Source organism: Xenopus laevis, chromosome 5L (genome assembly GCF_017654675.1).
Source record: "Xenopus laevis strain J_2021 chromosome 5L, Xenopus_laevis_v10.1, whole genome shotgun sequence".
NCBI classification, from domain to species: Eukaryota; Metazoa; Chordata; class Amphibia; order Anura; family Pipidae; genus Xenopus; species Xenopus laevis.
Window position 1 is genome coordinate 135664259 of NC_054379.1, and position 25731 is coordinate 135689989.

A 25731-nucleotide genomic window follows, 5' to 3' on the forward strand; every position below is an offset into this window, starting at 1 on the left:
TGTTTTGGGTAGCCAAGGATGAGTAGAGTAACAGTGCTTTATTAGCAGACTCATGCAGCCATTACACAACAGTAAGCTTTTACTTTCACTTTTAAGCTGACAGGAAGTATGCAGAGATAAGTCTGAGCACAGTGACATCTACAGGCCATTTGTATAAACACCACATGTACCTGCCGCTCAGCCCTTTCCACTGTATGGCCCTAACCACAAGCCCTGTGTGTCTTGTAATTGTAATGTGTACTTCATCTGAGTATTTGGGGTATAAGATGTGCAGCCGGGGACTCTCGGATATAACTTTTACACTGGCCACGGGGCTGCTAAGTGCATTGTCCTGGAAAGCATTAGTCCAACTGGCACCAATGTTCTAACCAAGTGGCTGTGATCTGGTCTGGAATAACGAATCCATTAATAAATGTGACATTAATGCAAATAGCTCATTTGAGTATCCTGTATTTTTTCAATGCGTATGATTAGGTTGTATTGAGCCATGTTTCTCCGGGTACCACACATGGAACAAAGAGCCAGCAAATGGTTAATCATGTACAAGTCACTGTGTTCTCTGAAGGCTTTTGCATATCATGTTCATCACCCCTGTATAAGGGAAATCAAAAGCCATTATTTATTCACAAAAGGAGAAAGTTTGCCTTTAAAAATAACTACAGGTATGGGACCTGTTATCCAGAATGAGTGGGACCTGGAGCTTTCAGGAAAACAGATCTTTCCGTAATTTAGATATTTAGCTACTGAAAAACCATGTAAACATTAAGGGGGTTATTTACTAAACTCCGAATGCAAAAATCACGAAAAATTCTAAAATTGGACTTTTAAAAAGTTTTTCTGAATTTATTAAACCCAGAGGATGGAAAAGGCCGAATCTGAAAATGCAGCATCTCAGACCTGCCGAGGTTGCTTATAAGTCAATGGGAGAAGTCCCAATGATGTTTTGATGTGCGATGGGTTTCGGGCAATACCCCAAAGTTTTCAGGTGAAAATAAAGAAACAATCGCGAAGATCGTATGAAGTCCGAAAAACTTGTGAAAATTAGATTTTTTCCTGCAAAGAAAATTTTTGGGAAAATGTAATAATAAATAAGCGTAAACAACCAGAGCGGATTTGATCGGAGTTGTAGCAGAAAATATTGAGATCAATTCAGACTTTGATAAATAACCCCCTAAATAAACCCAATGGGCTGATTCTGCTTTCAGTGAGGATTAATTATATCTTAGTTGGGATCAAGTATAAGGTCCTGTTCTGTTATTACAGAGAAAAAGGAAATTATTTTCAAAAATTTTGATAAAACAGAGTCTTTCCGTAATTTGGAACTTTCTGGATAACGGGTTTCCAGATAACTGATCCCATATCTATATTACATAACAAATAGGTGTTACTACCTCACTTTAGCCAAAATACGTAAGATCACATGCCATGTCAAGGCTACATATTTAAGGCAAGTCCAACACTATCTTTTAGCATTTTAGGTCTGTAGTGCATCTAAAATCACCCCCAGCAAACAGTGTGACTGAGTAGTAAGACCATGTCGCACTTACCCTTATCTCAGGAGTCCCCAAAATAAAAATTGGCCTAATAAAAAAAAAACATAATTTGAAGTAACTTTCCAATATACATTTATTACAAATTTTCAGTGCTTTGTAAAACTGAGTTAAGCAGCATTTGCTTAACTCTTGGTTGTTACTTTTTAAAGAATGTTGAGTTCCCCAGCTAAGACAGGTCTGTTACTTCGCTTCCTTGTCTTACATTGTATCCACAGTCTGAGCCATCAGGGCAGAGAATAGAAAGGGGCAGACACTGCTTTCAGTAGAATTACATATACAAATAACTTATAAAACATTTAAATCATGTATATTGCAAAGTTGGAATTATGTTTCCATTTATTTGGCTACAATTTGTACATGAAACACAGAAAGAAATTGCTAGTGCTCAGTCTAACCCACACTGTGCAAACATACAGCATGAATAAGGCAAATGTTTTCTGGCACATTCTATGCCCACTATGGAAATGCAAAAAGAGTCTTAGTTACTCATTACCCTGGTACCCACTACTTGTGTCCCTCTTACCCAGTGATCCCCAACCAGTAGCTCATGTGCAACATGTTGCTCTCCAACCCCTTAGATCAGGGGTGTCCAAACTTTTTACAACGAGGGCCAAATTTGGCGAGATGAAAATGTTTGGGGGCCGACCAATCAGCATGACATTGTTTGATTCGAACCATTAAGTATATATATATTCATGAAGCTGCTGGATCCAGGAAAATTAAATGTGAAGCCATTATGGTATGTTAGTGCCCTACTGCACTGATCTTCTTCTGTCCCCATAGACAGCCCTTACCCACCCCCACATCCAGCCTCTGTAGTCTATAATAACTTTTATTTCAATTGTTTATTCTCTCTCCGTTAGACACTCACCTTTGGAAACTCCCCCTCCCTCTCAGAAACAGGCATGAAAAAAAAGCTTAAAACTCTGTCTCCTCCTTTAAACACAAGCACTCCCTCTGGAGCTCCCCCTCCCTGCCAGAAACTAAAGGTGGACTCCGACTGTGATTTACTTCCCTGCTGGCACACATTCATTTCTATGTGATCGCTGATACAGGCGTTAGATAAGCAGGATCAAGCTGCAGCAGCACATTCAACACTCGCGTCTCTCAGTGATCACATAGAAATGAATGTGCGGCAGCAGGGAAGTAAATTGGAGTCCACCTTTAGTTTCTGGCAGGGCGGGTTTCTGGCAGAGAGAGCTGGTATGTAACGGAGGCCTTGGTTGTAAAACTATCGAAGGGGGAGTTGAGCCAGAGGATAGAACGGGGTTTTTTTAGCACTGTAGCTTTTTTTCATGCCTGGTTTATGGGAGGGAGGGGGAGTGACAGAAGGTTTAAAAAATCACTGCGAGGTGCTGCTGTGACTTCGGCTCCTCTTCTGCTCTTTGCTGCGGGCCAATTAAAATTGGATCGCGGGCCGCATTTGGCCCGCGGGCCGTAGTTTGGACACCCCTGCCTTAGATGTTGCTCTCAGTGTCTTCAAAGCAGGTGCTTATTTTTGAATTCCAGGCAAGTTTTGGTTGTATAAAAAATAGATGTACTGCCAAAAAGAGTCTCCTTTACACTGCCAGTCCTCATAGGGGCTAACAAACAGCCAATCACAGTCCTTATTTGGAGCCCCCGAGGGACTTTTTCATGCTTGTGTTGCTCCGCAAATCTTATTGCATTTGAATGTGGCTCATGGGTATAAAAGGTTGGGGACCCCTGCTCTTACCTGATCTAGAATGATTTATAGCATTTTTAACTCGGGATAATTAATTAATGAATGTGAATGAATTTCAATGCATAAATATCCAAACAATCCAACAGGCCTATCAAATCAATCAGCCAATTCAATGGATTCCTAAAAAATGTCATCAAGTTCTAATGCCTGGGGAAAAGTGGTAACTATAGAGAAATCAGACCCTGTGGCTGCAGGGGTCTAGTCTGCTTACTCTATACACTGAGGGGGTCGTGGGTGACCTGCGCTTTCATGCACAAACCTTGACACATGCAAAATTGTGGGGTGACCCATGATTTTGGGTCCCATGGGAGGTCCAGAAAAAAAAATTTGAGGGGGGACCCAGGTCAGCAGTGTTTTTGAATTCCAGATAAATCAGCCCCTTGATTCCCAACCGTACTCCAAGTACGATTTCCTCTCCTTACCTCATATAACAATCAAAAGACACAACGTATGCACATTTATTGGTTGGCAAGTTTTAATTAGATAAAATTAAATGTGTTCCAAAAAGAAAACAACTGTTCAACAACAGCACCACAACTCAGGAATGCAAAGCCAACCAGGGCAAACAGATTGCAGCTTTGTATTGGTATTTCTCCTTTCCAGAGTTTTGAAAGAATAATTAGTAGCCAGTCCCAATACGATTTCAAATGTAAAAAATAATCAAGTTCACTGGATGTCAACTTCTCTTTCCTTCACATTTGACATTGGGCTGTTTTGTGACACTTTCATCTAGGCTTGAGTCACTGTCTGAATCTTCTCCGTCTTCTTGCTCGGAGGGTCTGGATTCAGATGGCTCGCCAGCTTCGGCAAGAGGTACTGCGCCCTTGCGCTGGGGTAGAACACAAAAAAAGGCTTCCTTCCAATCTCTCTTTTCCAGAAAGGCAAGTATGATCTCAAAAACTGCAAAGTAGAATGTCATTGATGAGCAGTGACAAGTAAGCAAAGTGTCAGTGTGAAAACCTCAAGCAGCGACTAAAACATATGTATCACCATAAGGAGTACTTCTGATGGAAACAATATAACTTATTATCATCATCATCATCATGATGATGATGATGATGATGATGATGATAACTTATTATATCAACTGCAAACATGTCCAGCAGCTTGAGTCCTGCACGGAAACGATTTATAAGACCCGGACCCGACCCCGCAGCACGCGACCCGAACCGCAACCTGCATATTTACCCACTTTGATCTGCTAACCTACCCGCAACCCGCCGACCACCATCAAACAGGAAGTGATGGAGCTGCAAACCAATAGTGACGTCATCAAAAGTGGCCGGGGACAGAAACAAGTTTCGTAAAACTTTAAAAGGAGTAAAATATAGACAATATTACATAAGATAAGAAATTTAGATGAGACTCACAACCCGACCCGCACCTGAAAATCCTCCCTCATTCCTGCAGCGGGTACCCGACCCGCTGCAGGACTCTACCAGCAGCCTAAAGGAAAAGTTTATTCAAACATATACTGTCTGCGATAGCAATAGTGCGATCCAACTTTTTCTTCCGTGTACAAGATATAATACATATCTGTGGGCTACATTATATTTAAACAAGTATTAAGCTGGCCATAGATGCAAAGATCCGATTGTTCGAGGCTTCCCCATCTCCAGACCTGCCACTAACCATTCATATCAAATAAAGTAGTAAAAGAACAGATCAGCCGATGTTCTGCCCCTGACAGCAATCGTACGAAAGTTATGTCTGACAAAAGCTAGTGACAGTCTCCCACTGAAAATCGTACGATCGGCAATACACGCAGAGATATTATCGGCACCAACAGAAATCTTTTAACCTGTCTGATCGACCGATCTCCGTGAGACGCAAAAATGTCGGGACTCTACACATGGTCTAAAAATCGTACGAATACAGGATTCATACAATTGGATCTTTGTGTCTATGGCCAGCTTAAGTTATTGAAGCATTTGGGCAGGGAGGTGCTACAAAATCCCTTTGATGGCCACATCAAGCTGCCTGCAATGCAATGAAAATTTCCCATCTCTATTTGTTGCATTTTCTCCATTTTGAAGGTATGACGATTTACGCTTTCACAAAATAGACATGGTGGGATGGTGACTAGGGGTGCTTGTTGGCAAGTAGTGGTCTGTGTAGTATAATCCTGCCACATGATTAAATGCAATAACTGAAAGCAAAGTAGACCCACATAAGAGGAGAACCTCCTGAGATCTAAGTCTCCATATGTGTTGCTACTGCATCAAGTCTCTTTTCAGTAGAATGATACCTGGGTCCTACATGCTCTGTTCCTATATACTGATTAAAGTCCAGCCATTATCATTAATAAAAGCCAACTTAACAACTGACCAAGACATTGCTAATGTGTTTTTACATTCATTCGTATAGTAGAACATGTCATTATGTTTCATTGTATAAAGTGTTGCTTACCATGATTAACTGCCAATACTTTGCGACTGTTCATTTTCACAAAATTTCCAAGCGGCAGCTGAGCGTGACTGATCCCAAGTTCCAAAGCTTTCTTGTACGTGATACCCTAAAAGATTTGAAGATTGATATATTAACAGAATTAACACTTTGGGGCCTATTTAAGACTGCTTTTTGGCCTCTTTGGCACAAGCAATCTTTAAGGAAACCCCATGCGAACGCAGTTTTTCAGGCCAAAAAAGCTCAGTAATGTTTGTATTTTTACCCAAACATGCTTTTAGAACAAAAAAAAATGTAGGCAGGTTTTAGGTGGCAAAGTTTTAATTCGTTCCAAGCCCCTTTATTTATAGGTGTTTGGGTTATTTAAAATCCTCAGTAATAGGCCAAGGAATTCTCAGTGCTCCCATATTCACTTCTTGAAAGAAAGAGCCAACTGAAAGACTTTGCCACTGCTTAGCAAGAACTCACCGACAACTGACTTAAGGCTTTTCCAAAGATGGATTGCTTCTAGGTAATAAAGGAAAACAATCAACTTACAAGTAACTAGGGATGCACTGAATTAAGGATTCAGTATTGGATTCATTCAAATCAGAGCCTTTTTTCAACAGAACCCGGCTGAACTGAATCCGAAACCTAAAAGTGAAAGATTTGCCGCATGCATCAATTTCTGCCTGTCCAGTCTATTTCCGGGCACGCAGAGGATTTGGATTTCAAATACAAAAAAATGAGGATTCAGCCGCACCATGCATAACCAGGTTTGGGGTGTCCCTTCAAGTAAGTCTTTTTACCAATTTAAATTGATTTGTTCATTATTTAGGAAATGCATTCAACATTTGCAAAAAAAATTAGAGGAGATGAAGGAAGCAAAGAATGTATTACTTAATAAACCAACTACAAAATCAACACTGAGCTTTCTGCAATATACTGGGAGCAGTTAGTTAGACAAATAGCTACCTTGTGATGATTGTGGTCTACCAGGCCCCCAATAATGTAAGCTTTGGTCTCATCTAGCTCGCTCAGTACTTCCGGGGAGTCCGACGTAAGATAAACAAGGTCTTCCTTCTTCATGAGGTCTTTGTAATGCTCTGGCTTAATATGAATATCCTATAAATGAGAATATCAGAGACTGTGATTTAGTGATGGGCTGAAAGTATTACAGGGATCCCACTTAGAGACTATTCCCCAGCCACCCAGTTGTTTTTCAATTTATTACTCAAGGGTTATTACTCAAACCAGGAGTTGCTATAATTCAATATTACAGTGCAATATTCAATGTTGCTATCTGTTCACCCTACTCCTTGAACTGGCTTTTTAACCTCCCATGAGTAGGACATGGCTGTCAGATGTGGACTCAAAGAATATGCCATAAACAAATGCAACTGTAAAGATATTAAAAGGGAATATGTTTCTTGAAGGAAACCAAGTACATACTGGTCTCTCTGCATTGTGCTAGCCAGTCCCCAGTCTAACCAGAAACAGAATTTATGAATTCTCTTCAGTTTAGTTGTTTTCAGACAGTCCACCAGTTTTTCACTTACTTACTCATATTATGATATCTGCTATTGTTTTTCTAATATCTAAGTTTGAAGACCCTAACCCACCCTCAACCAACCTGCACCCTGCCAAGCTCCTCCATTTAAAGACCCACGGCCTCCACGCCCTGCAGTGACATCACAAAAGGGGCCGGGCAGGCGCAAATCTATAAATGGAAGAGCCGGAAGCCAACTGCTCAACCCGAACTTGCTGCAACCCGAATACTTGATGCAGCAGCATCGAACCTTGCCAACCTGTGGGTCCCGCTGGTTTCGGGCCGGCCCACACATCACTGACCTGGATTACTGAGCTGTCAGACTGAAACACCATATACACTAACATGTGATTTGTAGTCAATAAAATACTTTTCTAGCAGTAACTGCTATTTGAGTGCTCTCCTCTATACTGCAGAATTTTGACACTAACATTAAACTTTAATTCCCTATTTTGGAAAAATGGTAAAAGATAAAAAATGAAATACAAATGAAAACAATCTGAAAACAAATAAACTTAAAAAAAAGTGTTTGGAAGGTGAACAGCCCCTTTAAAGCAAGCATCTGCCATCAGATAAGTCCAAAGTGAAATGATGGGAATGTCAAACTAAAAAATAAGTTTTGCTTAACAAAAAAACATAATTCTAAGCAACCTTACAATATAATATACATCTATCACAAATTCCCTATGGTTTTTAAGTTATTTGTATATATATATATTGCTATTGAAAGCAGTGTTTGTTCCTTTCTTTTCACTAGCCCTGATGTCTAAGACTGTTGATACAATGTAGGACAAGGCAGCTGATTAACAGACATTGTTTAAAAAGTAAGTTAAGCAAATGCTGCTTTCAATAGCAACTGTTTTTACTAATAACTTTAAAAAGCACCAAAAATTTTTAATAAATGTATATTGGATATTTTTTATTTTGGGGTTGCTTTGCCCTTTAAAGGAGAACTAAACCCTAGCCCCTCTCCAGTGCCCGCTCCATTGCACCCCCTCCAATCTTCCTCCCTGCAGCATCTGTTCCTTTTGAAAGTCGATAGGCTCCTGACCTACTATAGTTCTGCAGAGTTGCACAGTGGAATTCAAAGGGGCCATCTTCTGTCGTCTAATCCTCTTCCAACAGTTGCCAATAGGGACCTTGAGGGAGCATGCGCAGTAGAAGCCGATTTAGGACATAGATTGAACTGCGCGTGCTCCTGTAACATCCGTGTCGCTGCTCAGAGAGAAGATGTCGCCTTTAAACTCCGCTGCGCAACTCTGCAGATTTAGAGCAGGTCAGGAGACAGGCAGACTTTTAAAAGGAATAGATGCTGCAGGCAGGGAACTTGGAGGTGGGAAATAGTGGGGGCAGTGGAGGGGGCCTAGGGTTTAGTTATCCTTTAACTTGGTTTCTTAGTGATAATCTAAGACTAAGATTTATATGAGAGTAAAATTAATTTCTAGTTGTCCATTTCATTTGTTGCCCAAGCCTTCAAGTTTTATAGTTGTGCCTTTACAAAAGTAAACGTGCTTTAATTCTGATAGCTACAGATCTTCAAACCATGGGAAGTTTCAGACATATTGATGCATAACTGCCAAGTACACTTTCAGATAGAAGCTGCATTTCCATTAGTAATGCTTGTGTTATACTGGGAGACATATGTGTGCTTCGCTAGTGAAGAGGCTATAAAACTATTGTGTTTATCTGTTTTCCTGAATACCTTCCAGTTGATCCATCCTTTGTCATATTCATCCATGTTACTTTTCAGCTGCCCACCATAGCTGGTCAAATAGAGCTTAAAAAGAAAACCAGAGATAAGTCAAGCCATGTACATACATGATATTGCTCCATGTAACCATGTCAAAAAAAGGTTATAATGTCTGAAACCTTTGTGTAAGGATAATAAGTTCAGTAAGATTTCATTTTACAAAAAAGATCAGTGTCCAGATCAGGTTTGCATGTAGGCCTTAAAGGGAATATGCCCCCAAATAATTTCTGTTTGTCCCTACCAAGCAATTCTGAAGACTTTGCCAGCCTACAGAAACAGTATCAAAAATCAGTCAAGACTCCACAATGCCTCACACTAGTGTTCTTCTTATGTCTGTTAACCACTGAACATGCAAGGCATTGTGGGAACTGGAGTCTTGGATGGAGGAGTCTTGGAAAGGAAAGAAGAGAAAGAAACATTGAAAGTCTCTATAGTGGAAAGTTACTTATTAGAATAAGAATACTTGTCTTTACAGTACTGTTAAGTACGTCTTTCTGCACAAAACTATCAAACCACAACCTCAGCCACGCTTAGCGGCAGATTTAGCAAAATATGAAATTAGAACTCACCACAGAAGAATTCACCCACTTTCTATTCGAAGGGGATTATTTATCAAAATCCAAAGCACTGATTTTTTCCCCCCCTTATTTATCAATCCATTTTTCCAAAAATTTCCTGTGTGGGAAAAAAAACCGATAAAATCGTGAACAAATTTGAATTGGATTCTTTTGGATTTGATGCCCGAAAAGACAGATTTTTACGTGAAAACCACAAAATCTCTGGATTATTTGCACGAAACCCACCGCAGATCAGGATATCTTTGGGACTTCTCCCATTAACTTCTACATGAACTCGGCAGGTCTGAGTAGGAGTATGTTTTTATTAGGACTCGGGGTTTAATAAATTCTGAAAAATTCCATTTTTTTTCCCACTAAAAATTTGGATTTTATAGTAAAAAAAAAAAAAACTCGATTTTTTAGTTCTAGTTTTTGCCATTCGGATTTTGATAAATAACCCACTGATAAACGCACTTCTAAAAAATCATTTTACAACTACCAACAAATGATGGAGGATGTGGCAGTGCTCTGTGCAAGGGCAGGAATATTGTGTTACCTGAACAGGATGGATTGCCCGTCGATTCTCAGCATAACATCGTCTAATTTGCTTGTTCAGCTTTTTAACATCCTAAATCACAAGAAAAAAATCATGAAAAAAGTTTGTTACATTTAATGCTGCAAGAGATGAGAGGCGAGGCTTACCCGTAATGCCATCAATTCATCAAAACTGCAGTCTATAACCAGACGGAGTGCACTGGGCTGGACTTCATGACGGAATCGTTTTCTACTGTTAGCATCGCTATTGTGCTCCGTCTGAGCCTGGCGCTCCAGTTTGCGTTTTTGCCGTTTTTCCTTTCGCTTCTGCCTAAAGACCAAGATGTGAAATAAAGTGATATTTGTCCCTTTCTCTGTCAAGAAACAAAAAACTGTGTATGTTGCACAATGGGTCATGGTTTGAACCCAATGCATTATGGCCACACCCCTATGCACAAAGGAGCCCCAAATATTTCACTTGATCACGTCTGCTTGCAAATATTTGTGGCTGAATTGGGTAATATCCATTAGGGATGCACCGAATACAGGATTTGGTTTGAAATTCGGCCTGGATTTTGCCTTCTTCTGCAGGATTTGGTGAAAATCCTTAAAACAATGAAGTGAAAAAAATGTATTCACTAAGCGCTGCATGAACGGTTTATCTTGCACTCTTCCTGGCACTAATTTGATAGTAGGATTCGGTTTTGGATTCAGCCGAATGCTTCAAGAAGGATTTGGGATTTGGCCAAATCCCAAAATAGTGTATGCTTAAATGGATACTGTCATGGGAAAACTATGTTTTTTTCAAAACGCATCAGTTAATAGAGCTACTCCAGCAGAATTCTGCACTGAATCCATCTTTCAAAAGAGCAAACAGATTTTTTTATATTCAATTTTGAGATCTGACATGGGGCTAGACATATTGTCAGTTTCCCAGCTGCACCCAGTCATGTGACTTGTGCCTGCACTTTAGGATGGAACTACTTTCTGGCAGGCTGTTATTTCTCCTACTCAATGTAACTGAATCAGTCTCAGTGGGACTTGGCTTTTACTATTGGGTGTTGTTTTTAGATCTACCAGGCAGCTGTTATCTTGTGTTAGGGAGCTGCTATCTGGTTACCTTCCCAGGCTGCTGGGGGGGGGGGTGGAAGGAAGTGGGTGATATCAAAATTGAATATAAAAAAATCTGTTTGCTCTTTTGAAAGATGGATTTCAGTGCAGAATTCTGCTGGAGCAGTACTATTAACTGATGCGTTTTGAAAAAAAACATGTTTTCCCATGACGGTATCACTTTAATATCCATCTAATTGTATAAAGGACCCATCTTCCAAATAGCATGCATTAAAGTAACCCTCTTGCTGTGATACATACTTGCGGAGCTCTCTTTGGTCTTCCCACTGTTTCTGTTTCAGAATCTTCTTCAACTGTCTCTTTGACATTGCATCCTGAGTCTTGCACTCACCCCTTAGGGCAGAGCTGTTTTCTTGTAAAGGCGTACTGTTGCCAGCATGCGGGGATGTGAGTGCTTCTTTATTATTTGGATCTACACAGCACTTGTCGGGTTCTGCTACAGTTTCCGAGGTCATTGTCTCCAATCATTAAGCGTTCCTTTCACAAATACAATTCTCGCTCTCACACCTACAAATCATGAGACAATGGTTACTACAAATCAAAATTAGGATTAAAGACGTACCCAATTCATGATTCTCCGGACTTGCAGCAATTTTTGCCAGATTCCTCTGAATCCTATTTTAGCCTTATCTGAAGTCTTACCCCCATATGTAATAAAAGGCACTTTTGACCAGGAGCAGTAGCAAATGACAAACAACAAGATGTTTGCTAAGGGAAACACAAAGCCCTGGAGTGGTGTAGACTGCAGTTGAGTGGCACAATAAATCTTTTATTACATTGTCCTGACTTCCTCTGTATCCTAGTTATCATTGGAAATAGCGTCTTTATTATGAAGTTGTATTGCCTGAACTTCACCTTGTGCTTCAGGCACCCTCAGACTCAGGCTCCCCATCTATTAAACTGTGTAAAATTTGTATGTGCAAATTAGGGCCAGGAAAGGAAAAAGTGGGAATATTTTTTTTATTCACTTTACATATGCAAATTAGGATTCGGATTTGGTTCAGCCAGGCACAAGGATTCTGCCGAACATGAATTTGGGTTGTCATCTGTCTGTTTTTGACCTGGACAGCCAGGTTTTTTGAAAGGCTGACCGGGTCAAAACTGACTGCCAGTCAGAATTCCCTATGATTGACAAGGCGATCAGTCAATCACCACATCATAGCCCTGCCCCTTGTCACTGCCTGGTCCAGCCCCCTCCGCATCATGGCCCCCACCCATGTCCAGTCTCCACTGGGCAAAAAGGTGACAACCCTAATCTGAATCCTGATGAAAAAGGCTGAATCCCGAACCGAATCCTGGATTCGGTATATCCCTCATTACTCCTCATACATACAATGCTACAGGATATGTTGGCATTTTACAAATACATGTTAATTATAATAATGTGTGATTTAACGCCTCCTATCACAATAAAAAAAAAATGCTTACGCGATTATAACCTATAACAGTGTGTATTTCCTTCTATGCCACATGATCACTGAGTTGAACTGCACACCACCCGACTCCTTAAAAGGGGCAATGGTGGCCAGTTTCTTCACACAGTATTACTGGCTGGCTATAGTACAGGTATGGGACCTGTTATCCAGATTGCTCAGAACCTGTGGATTTCTGGATAAGGGATCTGTTGGTAACTGGGATCTGCTGGTAACTATGATCTGTTGGTAACTAGGATCTCTAGACCTTAAGTCTACTAAAAAAATGTAAAAAAAACCCATTGAAACATTAATTAAAACCAACCGGATAGTTTTGCCTCCTATAAGGATTAATTATATCTTAGTTTGGATCAAGTACAAGCTACTGTTTTATTATTACAGAGAAAAGGAAAATTTTGATTAAATGGAGTATAGGGGAGATGACCTTCCCATAATCCGGATCTTTCTTGATAAGGGGTTACTGCATAAGGTTAGGGGTCCCATATCCGTACTAAATCAGCCATTTCACACAATAAGAAGTCTGATAAGAGACCAGACAATGACTGGCACTATATGGCTTAGTATTTGGTCGCAGTTTCTAACACAGATTGATAAATAGGCCCCTCAGCAATGTCCCTAGAGCAGGGAAGGCAGAGACAACAGGGCACTGAGGCCTCACACTGGAGCCCCACACAAATCGCAGCCACAGGTTTTAAAAATAACAACAAAACCCATAGAACACGTGAAAACCCCAGACTGTCCCTCAGCATCAGCACTTACATCAGATGAAGTGTGTGCTCCAAGGCGAATCCCTGCACTGTTTTAAATAAAGTTTCACACATATAGAAAAAAAAAAGAGAAGAAAGATTAGACGGCAAACACTGATTGGTCATCTTTTAGCAAGCCTCCCATCATACCCCGTTGTTGATAGGCTAATCTGGTCACGTGCTTGTGTGCATGGCACATTGGTTTCCGCCCAAAACCAAACATTGCCTCTGTGTCTGTTGTCGCGATAAGAGAGTGGGCTTTTAATTTTTGGGTCAGGGAATCTTGGATGGATCTGTATGATGAACTTCCCGAGCCTCCTCGGGCCCCTGGTGAGGAACAGAAGAGTTATGACGTGTGCGTGTGTGTGACGGAGCAGCGTGGAACGCAATATATGTGGCGTATGGAACGCATGATGTGTGCTGCTCCTGCCCGGGCTTGTTAGCTACGTTATAGACTAGAATACAGTGATGAGTAGTAGGTATTGACTGTGACACACATTAGGGAATATGCTGATGTCCCAGTGTTGACTTCTGCTGCTCCCAACATTGTAACTCCGTGTAAGCAGTGGGCGAGCTGCTGTAAGTGAGGGAAGTTGCTGGGGGGCCTTTATATGGTGGGACACATGGGCTCCTATTGTCTAGAGGGGATCATATGTAATGTTACAATAAAACATGTTCTATTGCTTTAGCTGCACTAGGGGTTTCATCTTGATCTGAGCAGCAGTCGCACACAAGTCAGGCTTTGGCATATGTCAGGACAACACTACCTCTAAATGCATAATAATGCTCAAGGGTTGGTAAATAATGCTCAAGGGTTGGTTACCTTCATGGTTTGGGCTAGAGCACTGGTTAAAGAGAAAGCAAGCCTTAAAGGGGTGGTTCACCTTTAAAGGGGACCCTGCACCACAACAAATGATTCAAAATCCTATTTTATCACATTAGTCAAGCAAAATGAACTTTAATAACACAATATAAATGATTTGAATCTTGTTTCCATCAGTCTGGGAATTCATAATTATAACAAGCAGGCAGCAGCCATTTTGTGGACACTGTTATTAAGACAAGCCTTGTATCATCTCAGAATCTTGTTTGTGCACCAGAATGGGGGACCTGATGTCCATCCCCATGCCCTGGCTACACAATTAAATAGTGAAGAGAACAGGGGGAGTGGGGAGAGCAGTGACATCTAGGAAGTGCTGAATGGAAAGTGAAAGTAATTGTCTGCCTAAGGCATAGAGGAGGGGCAGACAATATTTGATTGACAACGGAGATTTTTAAATGAGCTTACTACAGCTATGAATGCTTAAATAAAAAATAGAAATTGGATTTCTAAATTGAAAAGGACTTTAATTATACAGATTTTTGTGTCTGGGTAACAGGTCCACTTTAAGATAACTCTTAGTGTGTTCTAGAATGGCTAATTCAATGCAGCTTTTCACTTGGCCTAATGTCTTCTTTAATTTTTGAATTTCGATTTCATCAAAATCTTTTCAGCTTTTAAATGGGGTTCACTGACCCCATCTAAATACAAATGCTGTGTAAAGGCTGCAAATGTATTGTTATTGCTTATCTTTATTACTCATCTTTCTATTAAGACCTCTCCTGTTTATATTCAGGATCAAATTTAAATCAACACATGGTTGCTAGGGTAATTTCAGCTCTAGCAACCAGATTGCTGACATTTCAAACTGGTGGGCTGCTGAATAAAAAGCTAAACAACTAAAAAATAGTAAAAAAATGAAAACCAATCCAATTGCAAATTGTCTCAGAATATCACCCTCTGCAATCATATTAAAAGTTAATTTAAAGATGAACAAAAACTTTAAGCCTAAAGTGTACAAGGACATTCTTGACAATTCTTTGCTTTCTACTTTGTGGTAACAGATTGGGGAAGGCTCAGTCTATTAATGCCCTCCCCTATGCTCAAAGTGAGGTCCACACTGATATACTGAGCTCTGAGATTGTATTGGAAGCACTTGCCTGGCCTACACAGAGCCCTATCCACAACCCAAGTGAACACCTGTGGGATGAATTGTATTTCTTACTGCGAGGCCAGGCCCCCAACATCAGTGCCCTACCTCAATTATGTACTTGTGGCTAATCCTAACTACAATGTCATGCTTGGGACATGGGGTTTTCTGGGTAAGGGATCCTTCCGAAATTTGTATCTCCGAACCATAAAAATCAGTTAAACGTTAAGAAAAACCAACGGAATTGCTGTGCCTCCAATAAGGATTAATTATATCTTAGTTTGGATCAAGTATAAGGTTCAGGTATGGGATTCGTTATCCAGAAAGCTCCAAAATATTGAAAGGCTGTCTCCCGTAGACTCAATTTTGTCCAAATTATCCAAATTTTTAAAAATTATTTCTCTGTAATAATAAAACAGTAGCTTGTACTTGATCCAAACTAAGATGTTATCAATAATCCTTATTGGAAGCAAAACCAGCCTATTGGGTTTATTTAATGTTTACATGATTTTCTAGTAGACAGGTATGAAGATACAAATTACAGAAAGCATTCTGGATAACAGGTCCCATACCTGTACTGTTTTATTATTACAGCGCATTATTAAAAATGTAAATTATTTGATTAAAATGGAGATGGCCTTCCTGTAATTCAGAAACTTTTGAATACCAGGTTTCCAGATAACAGATCCCATACCTGTATCAGCAAAGCGATGACCCACTTGAGCAGAGAATCAGAAAGCTGCCATTATTGTCGCTTGGTATGGGGTTCCTGTTTTTCCTGGTGATTACTGGAAAATTAGCGCTAAGCAAAATAAATGAGACTGTATTTGTGATTACACGTGGCAGTGTTTTTGTGGTACCCAAGAAACTCTGCTTCCTTCTTAACCAAGAAAATAATATCATTCATTCTTTTGTTTTATGGCAAGTCAGATTTGTAATTTCTGTAATGGAAACTTCTTTCCTTTTCTCTGTTCAGTAGTTTTACACACAATGGGATTATCCTGTAATATGAGATGAGCACATCCCAATTTTCTTTCAGGTCCTGCAGTGTCGCCATCTGAAGCCGGACCCCCCGACAATAAACCCACTAATAAACGCAAAGCGGAAACGGCAGACTCTGACAGCTGTGAAGGGCAGCACCAGGAAAAGAAAGTTTGTAAAGGTTTTCACACAACTCAAAACTGCACATGGTGTTTGTGCTTGAAATGCTGTTTCTTCAGTGTTGGTCCGTTTCGTTGCCTGTTGCCTGACTCTTTAAATGTCAAAATTTACAGAACAAAATGGTTATTTAGATAAATATCTGCATTTTTCCTGTGCCAACTGAATAAGAATAATACAGTACAGAAAAAAATAAATTATATATATATATATATATATATATATATTTCCTGAAGAAGGCTCGAGTGCTAGAGCCGAAACGTCAGAATAAAACTACTTTGTTTACACTAAATCAAGTCCTGTGAGTGCGGTTTTTTGTTGCTATTTATATTATTATATAACCAGCACCCAGGCAGTTGACCCAGTTTTCGAGTGAGTGCTCCAGATTGCTTGTTGATATATATATATATATATATATATATATATATATATATATATATATATATATATATATATATATATATTAATTCACGAGGACAGCCTCTGAGTAAGTGCCCACCTCGGCATGAAACACATTAGGCTAATGTATGTCCTAATAAAGTTTTTTTACTTTTAAGAAATATTTGGGCTGCTTTTCTAGGTCACTCTCGATTATTGTTTTTGATTTGCTTCACCAAAATAATTCAACCATTTTTGGTTCCTTGTAATATCTAAATGGCAGGTCAGAAAGGGTTTTCACTCACACCTGTCCTACAAATTTTAACCAATCCTCTCTTAGGGTTTGTTTTCCATTTATTTCCCGTTAAAATTGATAGTCAGTGATACAAAGACTGCTTTTGTACGGTAATCTGCAGTTTGTTTGCTGTGCTTGTTGAATTATTTAATGTTTCATCTTAGTATTTAAAGTGACACACACTCTCACGTTTTTACTCAAATCCTCTAAACTGCTAAAGCAGTTTGGGCATCCTAACTCAGCTCACACAGAAGCCCTTTAAGAAGTTAGTCTACTGTCAGGATCCACAAGCGGCAGCAAGCTGCTTTCCAGCTTCAGAGAGCAGCAACACCAACAATAGGGGGATTTGACTAAATAAGCGTCATCCCCTGTCCTATCAAGTCCTGGTGCCATTTCAACTACTATTTTGTTGGCAAAAAAGTTATCTCCGTGGACTGCTGATTTGTTTTCATTGATCTAGTAGGTTTCATGAAGTAGAATGTAACTTTAGTTTTAGATTTAGGTACAGATTTTGCCACGTTTTGTGCAAGAAATAAAATAAATATTTCTTAATTAAAACAATAGGCAGAAACAACGTTTAGCACAAGACCTATTCATTAATTATTAATGGGGTTCACCTTCAAACAACTAGTTGTTTTCAGATATATCACCAGAAACAATTACTTTCTATTTTCTACGTGTCACTGATTTTCTAATATTGAAGTGTAAAGTGTAATTTTTCACCTTCTAAAGCAGCTGGGAAGGGGGGTCGCCGACCCTGTAAACTGTTCTAAATTGATATATTTAGTTGATACATTTCTTATCGTTGTCCCTGCTGAGCAGACTCTCTGGGTTTCATTAAAGGCAGCTGTTAGCATTAATACAATAGTTGCTAATACTCCAGAGCTGTTGCTGAAAAACGTATCAACTAAATGTTGCAAAATTGTAACAGTTCAGAGTCTGCTGAATTACTGAGCTGCCAGACTCAAACACCAGAGACAGGGACATTCAACTTTAAACTTAGATTTTGGAAAAACGGTAAAAAATAAATAATGGAAAGTAATTGAAAAAAGTCATTATTTCTGGGGAACAATCCGAAAACAACTGAACTGAAAAAAGTGTTTGGAAGGTGAACAACAGTAAAAGAGTCAGAAAGGCAAATACTTTAGTACAAAAAGTTGCACAGATGTTTAAAAGACTTCAATCTATAATATATACATAGGATATATATTTAGTTACATTGTTGACAGAGATACGTTTAATTATATCTTCCCCTTTAACTGAAAATGGGAGCATAGGGCGCAGAGCATTCTTTGCATTGTTCTATTTATGAGTGGGAATTGGCATTTTCCTTTCACTTTAGTAATGATTCTGTGTAGAAAACCGTAAACCAGCTCTATTGTTGTGCCCTGCCAAGAAATGGTTTTAGATTTGCACCCTAGGGTTCTTGGGGTCATGGCAAACTGGGTGTTGCAGAGAAACATGAAACTGCCCATGTAAATACCTGCTGGGGACCACACTGATTGTACAGGCCAATTCCATTTAAGTCACTGGGAGGTGGCAAGCACAGTTTTGGATACTTTTATGCAAGAAGTGTTGCATGTTTATGTCAGGCACTTATTTATGGGTTGGGTTATAAGCTTGTTATGCAGTATGTTCATGTATTTTGTTTAGTTGCAGTGTGAATCAATGGAAAGAGAGAAACTACATTGTCTTTAATCTTTCTTATTCCTTTGTTTAGGAATCCTGTCTTTGAAAGCCCATATTGCTGAGCGTCGAGGGGAGCGTGAAGAATTACAGGATGCACATTCCATCTGTGACCTCAACCAAGATTGCCAGCCGATGCCATCTGACTTGTAGGTTTTCATACATCTTCTTTAACAACCATGTATTTTTTAACTGTGTCCGTACTAGTAAACGTGCCACAGCATAGATCACAAGGCAAGCCAGAACACAGAATTGTATTCATATTGGTGCCTTAGATTCTATGTTGGCTGACAGCTAGAGAGTTAACGTTAACAGGAAAAATGTTTTTGCTTCCCTGTTGCTCTATATGCATTCCTCTCATTTAGCATCTCTCAATCTATTTTTCAGATCACGCCTCTCGTATTTTGCTGTGTTTGATGGTCACGGTGGAACACGGGCATCACGTTTTGCTGCACAAAATTTGCATAGAAATATAGTGAAAAAAATACCCAGAGGTAATTTAAAATAAATAAATGTTTTCAGTTTAATGGGATTAATGTCTACAGAGTGTCACTGTGTGCTGTGTTGCAGGTGAGGGCAGTAGTGTGGACAAAGGTATGAAGCGATGTATCCTGGATGCCTTTAAGCAAACAGATGAAGATTTTCTCAAGCAAGCAGCAAGCCAGTGAGCATCCCATAACTTCTTACATGCCTTTTAGCAGTGAGCTTCAGCCTCTGGATCTCTAGTTGTTGCTGAACTAATAATGAGAATTCGGGGGGGAGTAAAACAGCAACAGATCGAGACCCACAGGTTGGAGATTTCATATAATGCAGGATATTTTAACAATGAGATATTACCTCGTATATTACAATCAAGTGAACTAATTTGTGGAAGTGTGGGATTCTAAAACATTTAAGAATAAAGAAAAATCAAGCACTGGATTTATGCTAAATTAGGTTTGTTTTTTGTTTTTTTATTGTAAATGGCTTTACCATATTTCAGAGCTTTCTGGGTAACAGGATCCTGGAAAATGGATCCTACGGCTGGTTTCTAGAGCAGAATGAGCATAAAGTTAGCTTTCCCTTTAAGGGAAATAGAGTTCTGTTGTGGTCAGTCCCATTTTCATATATATGAGGATACCATCATCATTCATTCATACAGTGTAATACAAGTCACAAGCTCTTTAAAATAATTTCCTAGCAAGCAGGGCAGTAAGTATTTAATAAGCAGTAATTGTAAAGCAGTGCACTTCAGGAGTGTGATGCAAAGTCTAGGTTAACGCAATGAACCTGCATAAAAATATATGTAGTTATCATATATTTCCCAATCCTTCTGTGCTTCATCTTCTCTGTTTTCAACTGCTTTTAGGAAACCTGCATGGAAAGATGGGACGACAGCCATCTGTGTGTTGGTTGCTGATAATATCTTGTATATTGCCAACCTAGGGGATAGTAGGGTAAGCCCAGGACAAGAGATTTCACTGACCTCACACCTCAGTCTATGTAAAATAAGTGTGATTACTCATTTGCTCTATGTGTGTGTGTACTTGTATGCATATATGTGTTCAAGTGCTTACATCTAGATACACTAGCGTTTTGTTTATTTCATAATGTGCTAAAAAGTAGCTTTTCAGTGTAATTTTGTCTACTTTACATCCGGGAACTTTGCTTTCCTAAAGGAGAGCCGCCTCGGCTTCAATAAATACCATTTATAGAAAGGGGGAAGTTGCACAACATAAGCTGCATTAGTCATTTTGCACTGGAGGTTTATAAATCCACCTAAAAGATTTGCCCTGTAGTGATCGCTCTCACCACCATTTTTAATGACATGAAGTGAATGCAGGAACACTTTTAGTGGTGTATATTAATGGCTGTTAGTTTACTATGAAATGGCCTTAATTCTAGAATTGGATATTGATGGCCCTTATGTAAGGGGTGAGCTGTCTGGTTTTACTCCCCCCATCACTGATTTTGGGAAGGCAGTTTTCATGTACAGAACAAAGATACGTTTTTCATGCAACTACAAACCAGAGATGGGAGAAAAAAAGATAGTGTAGTTCTGTCCCTAAAAACCCACCGTTTGTATGAGGTTTTATGGGAAAACACAAAAAGCTTTAAAAAAAGTACAACTGGTTATTGCTTTCATTAACACAATAGTCAAATTGGAGAGGCTTCAGATGGGTTTTTTTTTTGCCTTCCTCTGGATCAACTGGCAGATAGGTAGTTAATAAAAAAAAAAAAAAAAAAAAGGTTGAACTCGATGGACTTGTCTTTTTTCAACCTTACTTACTATGTAAAGGGCTGGTTCACCTTTAAGGTAACTTTTATTATGTTATAGAACAGACAATTCTAAGCAACTTTTCAAGTTGGTTTAATTATTTATTTTTTATAGTTTTATAGTTATTTGCATTTTTCTTCTGACACTTTGCAGCTTTCAAATGGGTCGTCGCTGACTCCCTTCTAAAAAACAAATGCTCTGTAAGGCTGCAAATGTCTTGTTATTGTTACTTTTTATTACTGATCCTTCTATTCAGGCCTCTCCTATTCATATTCCAGTCTTTTATTCAAATCAATGCATGGTTACTAGGGTAATTTGGACCCTAGTTACCAGATTGGTTAAGATGCAAATTCATTCAGGGTTGCTGAATAAAAAGCTAAATAACTCAAAAACCACAAATAATAAAAAATTAAAACCAATTGCAAATTGTCTCAGAATATCACTCACTACACCATACTAAAAGTTAATCTAAAGGTGAACAACCCCTTTAATTAAATGGGGCTTAGTTTGTCTTTTAAGTTTGACTACTGTTTACAAAGAATGAGCAGGCAATTACCACTGCTGAAAAATATCTTTGTAAACTGCCAAATGCCATAGTATAGTTTCTTGTGTCTCTGTGCTGTATTTCTTGTAGCCACTAGAAGGCGCCAGGATAATTATCTTTATCTTGAATCACTAGTTTAAGACTGGATATCAGAGCAGAATAGCAAAATGTTTGTTCAGCAGCTTCAAGACACTATATGAAATATATGCAATCTGTAAACAGGCGTCCCGTCTTTGCCTAATCCTTGGTGGGTGGTCAAAATGTATTCTTTGTCTGCACCCAGGAGATAGTATTTATTTTGTAACAAAATAAGGACTTGGAAAAGTTGTATTCACAGTTTGTGTGTATATAAGAGTAGCTTTATAGTTCACCTGTAGATCTTCACTTTTATATTTTTGTTTGTGAAAGTTATACACATAAATGGCCAGCATATAAATCACTAAAAAAAACAAATTATATCTGAACTGCTAATGCAGTTGAATTCTTCTTTGGGCTTTTATTCTTTGTTTAATGCCATTTTGTGCTTGTGTCAGGCTTTGCTCTGCAGGATTAATAATGAAAACCAGAAGCATGTAGTGCTCAGTTTGAGTAGAGAGCACAATCCTACCCAGTATGAGGAGCGGATGAGGATTCAGAAAGCAGGGGGAAATGTAAGGTGAGTTTCAACCATCATCCATAAAAAGCAGCTATTGACTTCATATAGGAGCCCCTTTAATACTGTGCCATCGGCAATACATAAACATTTATGCAACAGAGTTTTGTACATGAATGATTACAGTTTTGCCCTTAGGGTCGGGGCACACGTGCAGATTCGGGGAGATTAATCACCAGACAACAAATCTCCTCTTCTTCGGGGCGACTAATCTCCCCGATCTGCCTTCCGCTGGCTAAAATGAAAATTGCCTGGGGGCAGGCACTCGGAGCGCTTCGTTTTCCGAAGTCACCAGTAATTGGAATAGGAAACTTCGGGCGACTTCGGAAAAACAAAGTGCTCCTGCCCCCAGGTGATTTTCCTTTTAGCTGGCAGATCGGGGAGATTAGTTGCCCCGAAAAAGAGGAGATTTGTCGCCTGGCAACTAATCTCCCCAAATCTGCCATGTGCCCCGACCCTTAATCTTGGGACAGTGGATAAACCAAGAAACCTTTAGCACACTTACTAATGTCGAACGTCAACTCCCCCCAACTAGTTAGTGCCTTTTCTTTGGGTGATAAGCATTCTTTTGTTAACCTAACTACAGTCCTAAAGACCATCCAGATTGGTGTCTGATGCATTTGTCAGTAGACACACATTTCCTATTTTATTGGGACTTCTACTTACATTTGTTCTTGTTTTTTTAACTTATTTACTATTTCCCTCCCCCTCTTCTGGGTGGAGGTGCCCCTAGCCTGGGGCGTGTGCTGTTTTCTGCAAAATCAGCAAATTCTTTGAAATGTTAGACACTTATCAGTAGCATACATACTCCACATTACTGTGCAGTGTACATACAGTTACTACCTCTGACAGTTCTTTATGGAGCAACTTGTGTGCCGTCCTCTAATAATATATAGATAGATACAGATCGTTTGTCACTGCACCCATGGAATAGATGCAATCCTAATGCTATCATATATAGAAATATGTGTAAATAAGTGCTCCATCAGAAATAAAACGGATACCCTCACCAACTTTAGAGATACAGCCTTGCTTTATGCTGAATTGAGTAACTTCCCATATCTATGTTATTGGCAGTAACGTGTTCTATTGTTTTTATTTGGCGCTGTGTTCGGCTACTGATAGGAAATACTGGAAATTATATTTGGGTGTGTCTCTTTGATTTAAGCAGAGATGGACGAGTGCTGGGTGTGCTGGAGGTCTCCCGCTCAATAGGTGATGGTCAATACAAGCGCTACGGTGTAATCAGCACCCCAGAGGTGAAGAGATGTCCACTCACTGACAGTGACAGGTGATTGTGTATATTATTGGCTGTGTCTGTGACCACTGTACACCAGCCAGAACTGTGTCAATAGTTTAAAGTGCAGGGCATCACAATATAAGAGTTCATTGCCTGAACAGAGAGTTTAGTAACATTATTGCTGAGCCCCATGTTAATATAGTCATACATATATCTATAAACATAACACTTATATTGATGGGTGCCTAAAAACAGCAACATGATGTAAAAAATCTAAAATGCTGAGGAGGGTTTTAGCTGCAGTTTTTCTTTTAACGACTTGGTATCTTTATGAGCTAATTTATTCTTACACCTTCTGTTTTTCTAGGTTTATTTTGCTGGCTTGTGATGGTCTTTTTAAGGCCTTCTCAGCAGAAGAGGCTGTAACCTTCATCTTGACTCATATACAGGTACATTCAGAAATGGGGCACTGTCCAGGATCCTGTGGGAGAATATCTGGCATGTAAAATGGGTGGGGCTTATAAGTGGTTTGGGCAGGTGGAGGCATAATTGCGCATGGCCAGGGTGGACTTGGGGCTTGGTTAAGCCCTATGGCATGAAACGTGTTAGCATGGTGATTCTATTGGGCCTTGAATTGCACCTCTGCAATTTGGTTTGATTTTATTGTTTTAACCAATGTGTGCAAAATAAATATTTAATGCTAGGAACTGCTGCTTCTTTGTTATGACTTTACATAATAACATATCCATTTGCTGGTCTACTTTTGCCCCTTTAAAGGAGAACTAAACTTCCCCTACAGTTAAAAGCCCCCATTGCCTTCTCCACAGGCCCCTCTCCCTGCTTCCACCCCGCATAGTGTTCAGCAAGAACAAGTGTCCCATCCAGCAACACTGACTAAATTTGCAACGCAGCGGAGCTCGGGCCCCATGTCTGGTTGTTTTTGAACTGAGCACCAAAACTTCAGCCTTTGGCACATGCAAAAATTACCAAAAAGAAAGAGGATCTGTACGATACCGAAGTGACCGAACATGGTGCCCCCGAGCTCTTGCTCTCGCTACTCTGCAAATATAGTCAGTGTTGCCCCAAAGGACCTTGCTGAATACTATGCAGGGACGGGCCAGTGGAGAATGTGAAAGGGGACTTTTAGCTGTAGGGGAGTTTAGTTCTCCTTTAAAGAAATCTGCTGTTGCATGTTCATTACATGTCCAGGAATCATTGGTTTATGTGCTAATTAGACTAGAAAAACATTTTCTTTCCAACAGGAAAAGAGTCCTTCAGCTGAAGATGGCCAACCTGACCTTGATTCTTTGTATGAATCTGCATGTCATCGACTTGCCAATGAAGCAGTGCGTCGGGGTGCTGCTGATAACGTCACAGTGTTGCTAGTACAAATTCAGCACTGATAACAGAGCTTGGGGAAGGCAGGGCCACAGCAAGGTTTCACATAGTCCTCATCTTTTAAACCTTTCATTTCTTGATTGTAAATACATTTCTCAATCACCTCTCCCCTTATTTAGACAGGATTCTATAGAACATGGATTCCGCCCGTTTGCCGATACGAGAAGAAATGTTTTCTAACGAAAGTCTCTGATTGGAACTTGTTGGAAAATTACAGGTCGAAAGCAGTAGAGCAACATTCTGGTGGCTTCAAGCTTTCATACTACGTGCGCTTTTGTAAATGAGATTGTGTATTTATGTTCCACTATATTTTAGTAAACTGCCATCTTCTTAACTACGGTGTCATTTGCTCCTTGCCTGTCCTACTTAAATGTAATCAGAAAGAACAATGGTTTGTGTCAGAATAAGATCTGTATGAGGTGCAGAACAGATGGGTGGCTGCTAGCCCTCCAGATATTGTTGAAAGCCATTTATTTTCATCATCATTATCCTTCATTAATATAGTACCAACACTTTTTATGCTTAAGAGAGATGTTGAGATTGAGATTGTTTATCATTTGCATCAGGCATTGCCCCAGTGAAGCTTATGATTTAAGATCAATATAACATAAAAGATAACACAAACATTTAACCAGAAACCAGTTAATCTGCTTGTATGGCTTAAGAATGCTGATTGAGACGGCAGCTTATTGGTCATTGTATGGGTTCCCCAGGCTTCCCCGGGCCAATATCTAGCCGAAAATCTGACCGATATTGATATTATGCATCATACATTTCCTGAATTTTACACCA

At 39.6% G+C, this 25731-nt stretch overlaps 2 protein-coding genes across 8 annotated transcripts; one reads left to right on the forward strand and one right to left on the reverse strand.

Annotated features, from left to right (window-relative positions):
• Positions 1-3733: 3733 nt before the first annotated feature.
• trmt10a.L (tRNA methyltransferase 10A L homeolog) lies at positions 3734-13506 on the reverse strand. 2 transcript variants are annotated; one of them, XM_018261570.2, is made up of 8 exons: positions 13375-13506; positions 11423-11689; positions 10220-10382; positions 10074-10145; positions 8913-8987; positions 6637-6786; positions 5686-5791; positions 3734-4176 (listed from the first exon to the last, which is right to left on the reverse strand). In XM_018261570.2, exons 2-8 carry the CDS (start codon positions 11635-11637, stop codon positions 3953-3955), a joined length of 1005 nt encoding a protein of 334 aa, XP_018117059.1. In that variant the 5' UTR covers positions 11638-11689; positions 13375-13506; the 3' UTR covers positions 3734-3952.
• Positions 13507-13534: 28 nt separating this feature from the next.
• Positions 13535-25273, forward strand: ilkap.L (ILK associated serine/threonine phosphatase L homeolog). 6 transcript variants are annotated; one of them, XM_018261955.2, is made up of 11 exons: positions 13535-13691; positions 16371-16556; positions 18883-18997; positions 19236-19342; positions 19419-19512; positions 20197-20284; positions 22183-22304; positions 23473-23592; positions 23909-23990; positions 24804-24978; positions 25059-25273. In XM_018261955.2, exons 1-10 carry the CDS (start codon positions 13649-13651, stop codon positions 24942-24944), a joined length of 1098 nt encoding a protein of 365 aa, XP_018117444.1. In that variant the 5' UTR covers positions 13535-13648; the 3' UTR covers positions 24945-24978; positions 25059-25273. The 6 variants fall into 6 exon arrangements, with proteins under 6 accessions (XP_018117444.1, XP_018117443.1, XP_041419367.1 ...); XM_018261954.2 differs by having other exon boundaries at positions 24804-25273; XM_041563433.1 differs by having other exon boundaries at positions 16371-16493; positions 24804-25273.
• The last annotated feature ends 458 nt before the right edge of the window (positions 25274-25731 follow it).

Coding starts and splice junctions, on each gene's coding strand:
- trmt10a.L (XM_018261570.2), bottom strand. CDS start 11,637: ATGACCTCGGAAACTGTAGCAGAACCCGACAAGTGCTGTGTAGATCCA. Junction 5,792..6,636: donor TAGACCACAATCATCACAAG/GTAGCTATTTGT, acceptor CAAATCTTTTAG/GGTATCACGTACAAGAAAGC. Junction 4,177..5,685: donor AGTATTGGCAGTTAATCATG/GTAAGCAACACT, acceptor TCTACTTTGCAG/TTTTTGAGATCATACTTGCC.
- ilkap.L (XM_018261954.2), top strand. CDS start 13,649: ATGGATCTGTATGATGAACTTCCCGAGCCTCCTCGGGCCCCTG. Junction 18,998..19,235: donor CAGCCGATGCCATCTGACTT/GTAGGTTTTCAT, acceptor TCTATTTTTCAG/ATCACGCCTCTCGTATTTTG. Junction 23,593..23,908: donor CCACTCACTGACAGTGACAG/GTGATTGTGTAT, acceptor CTGTTTTTCTAG/GTTTATTTTGCTGGCTTGTG.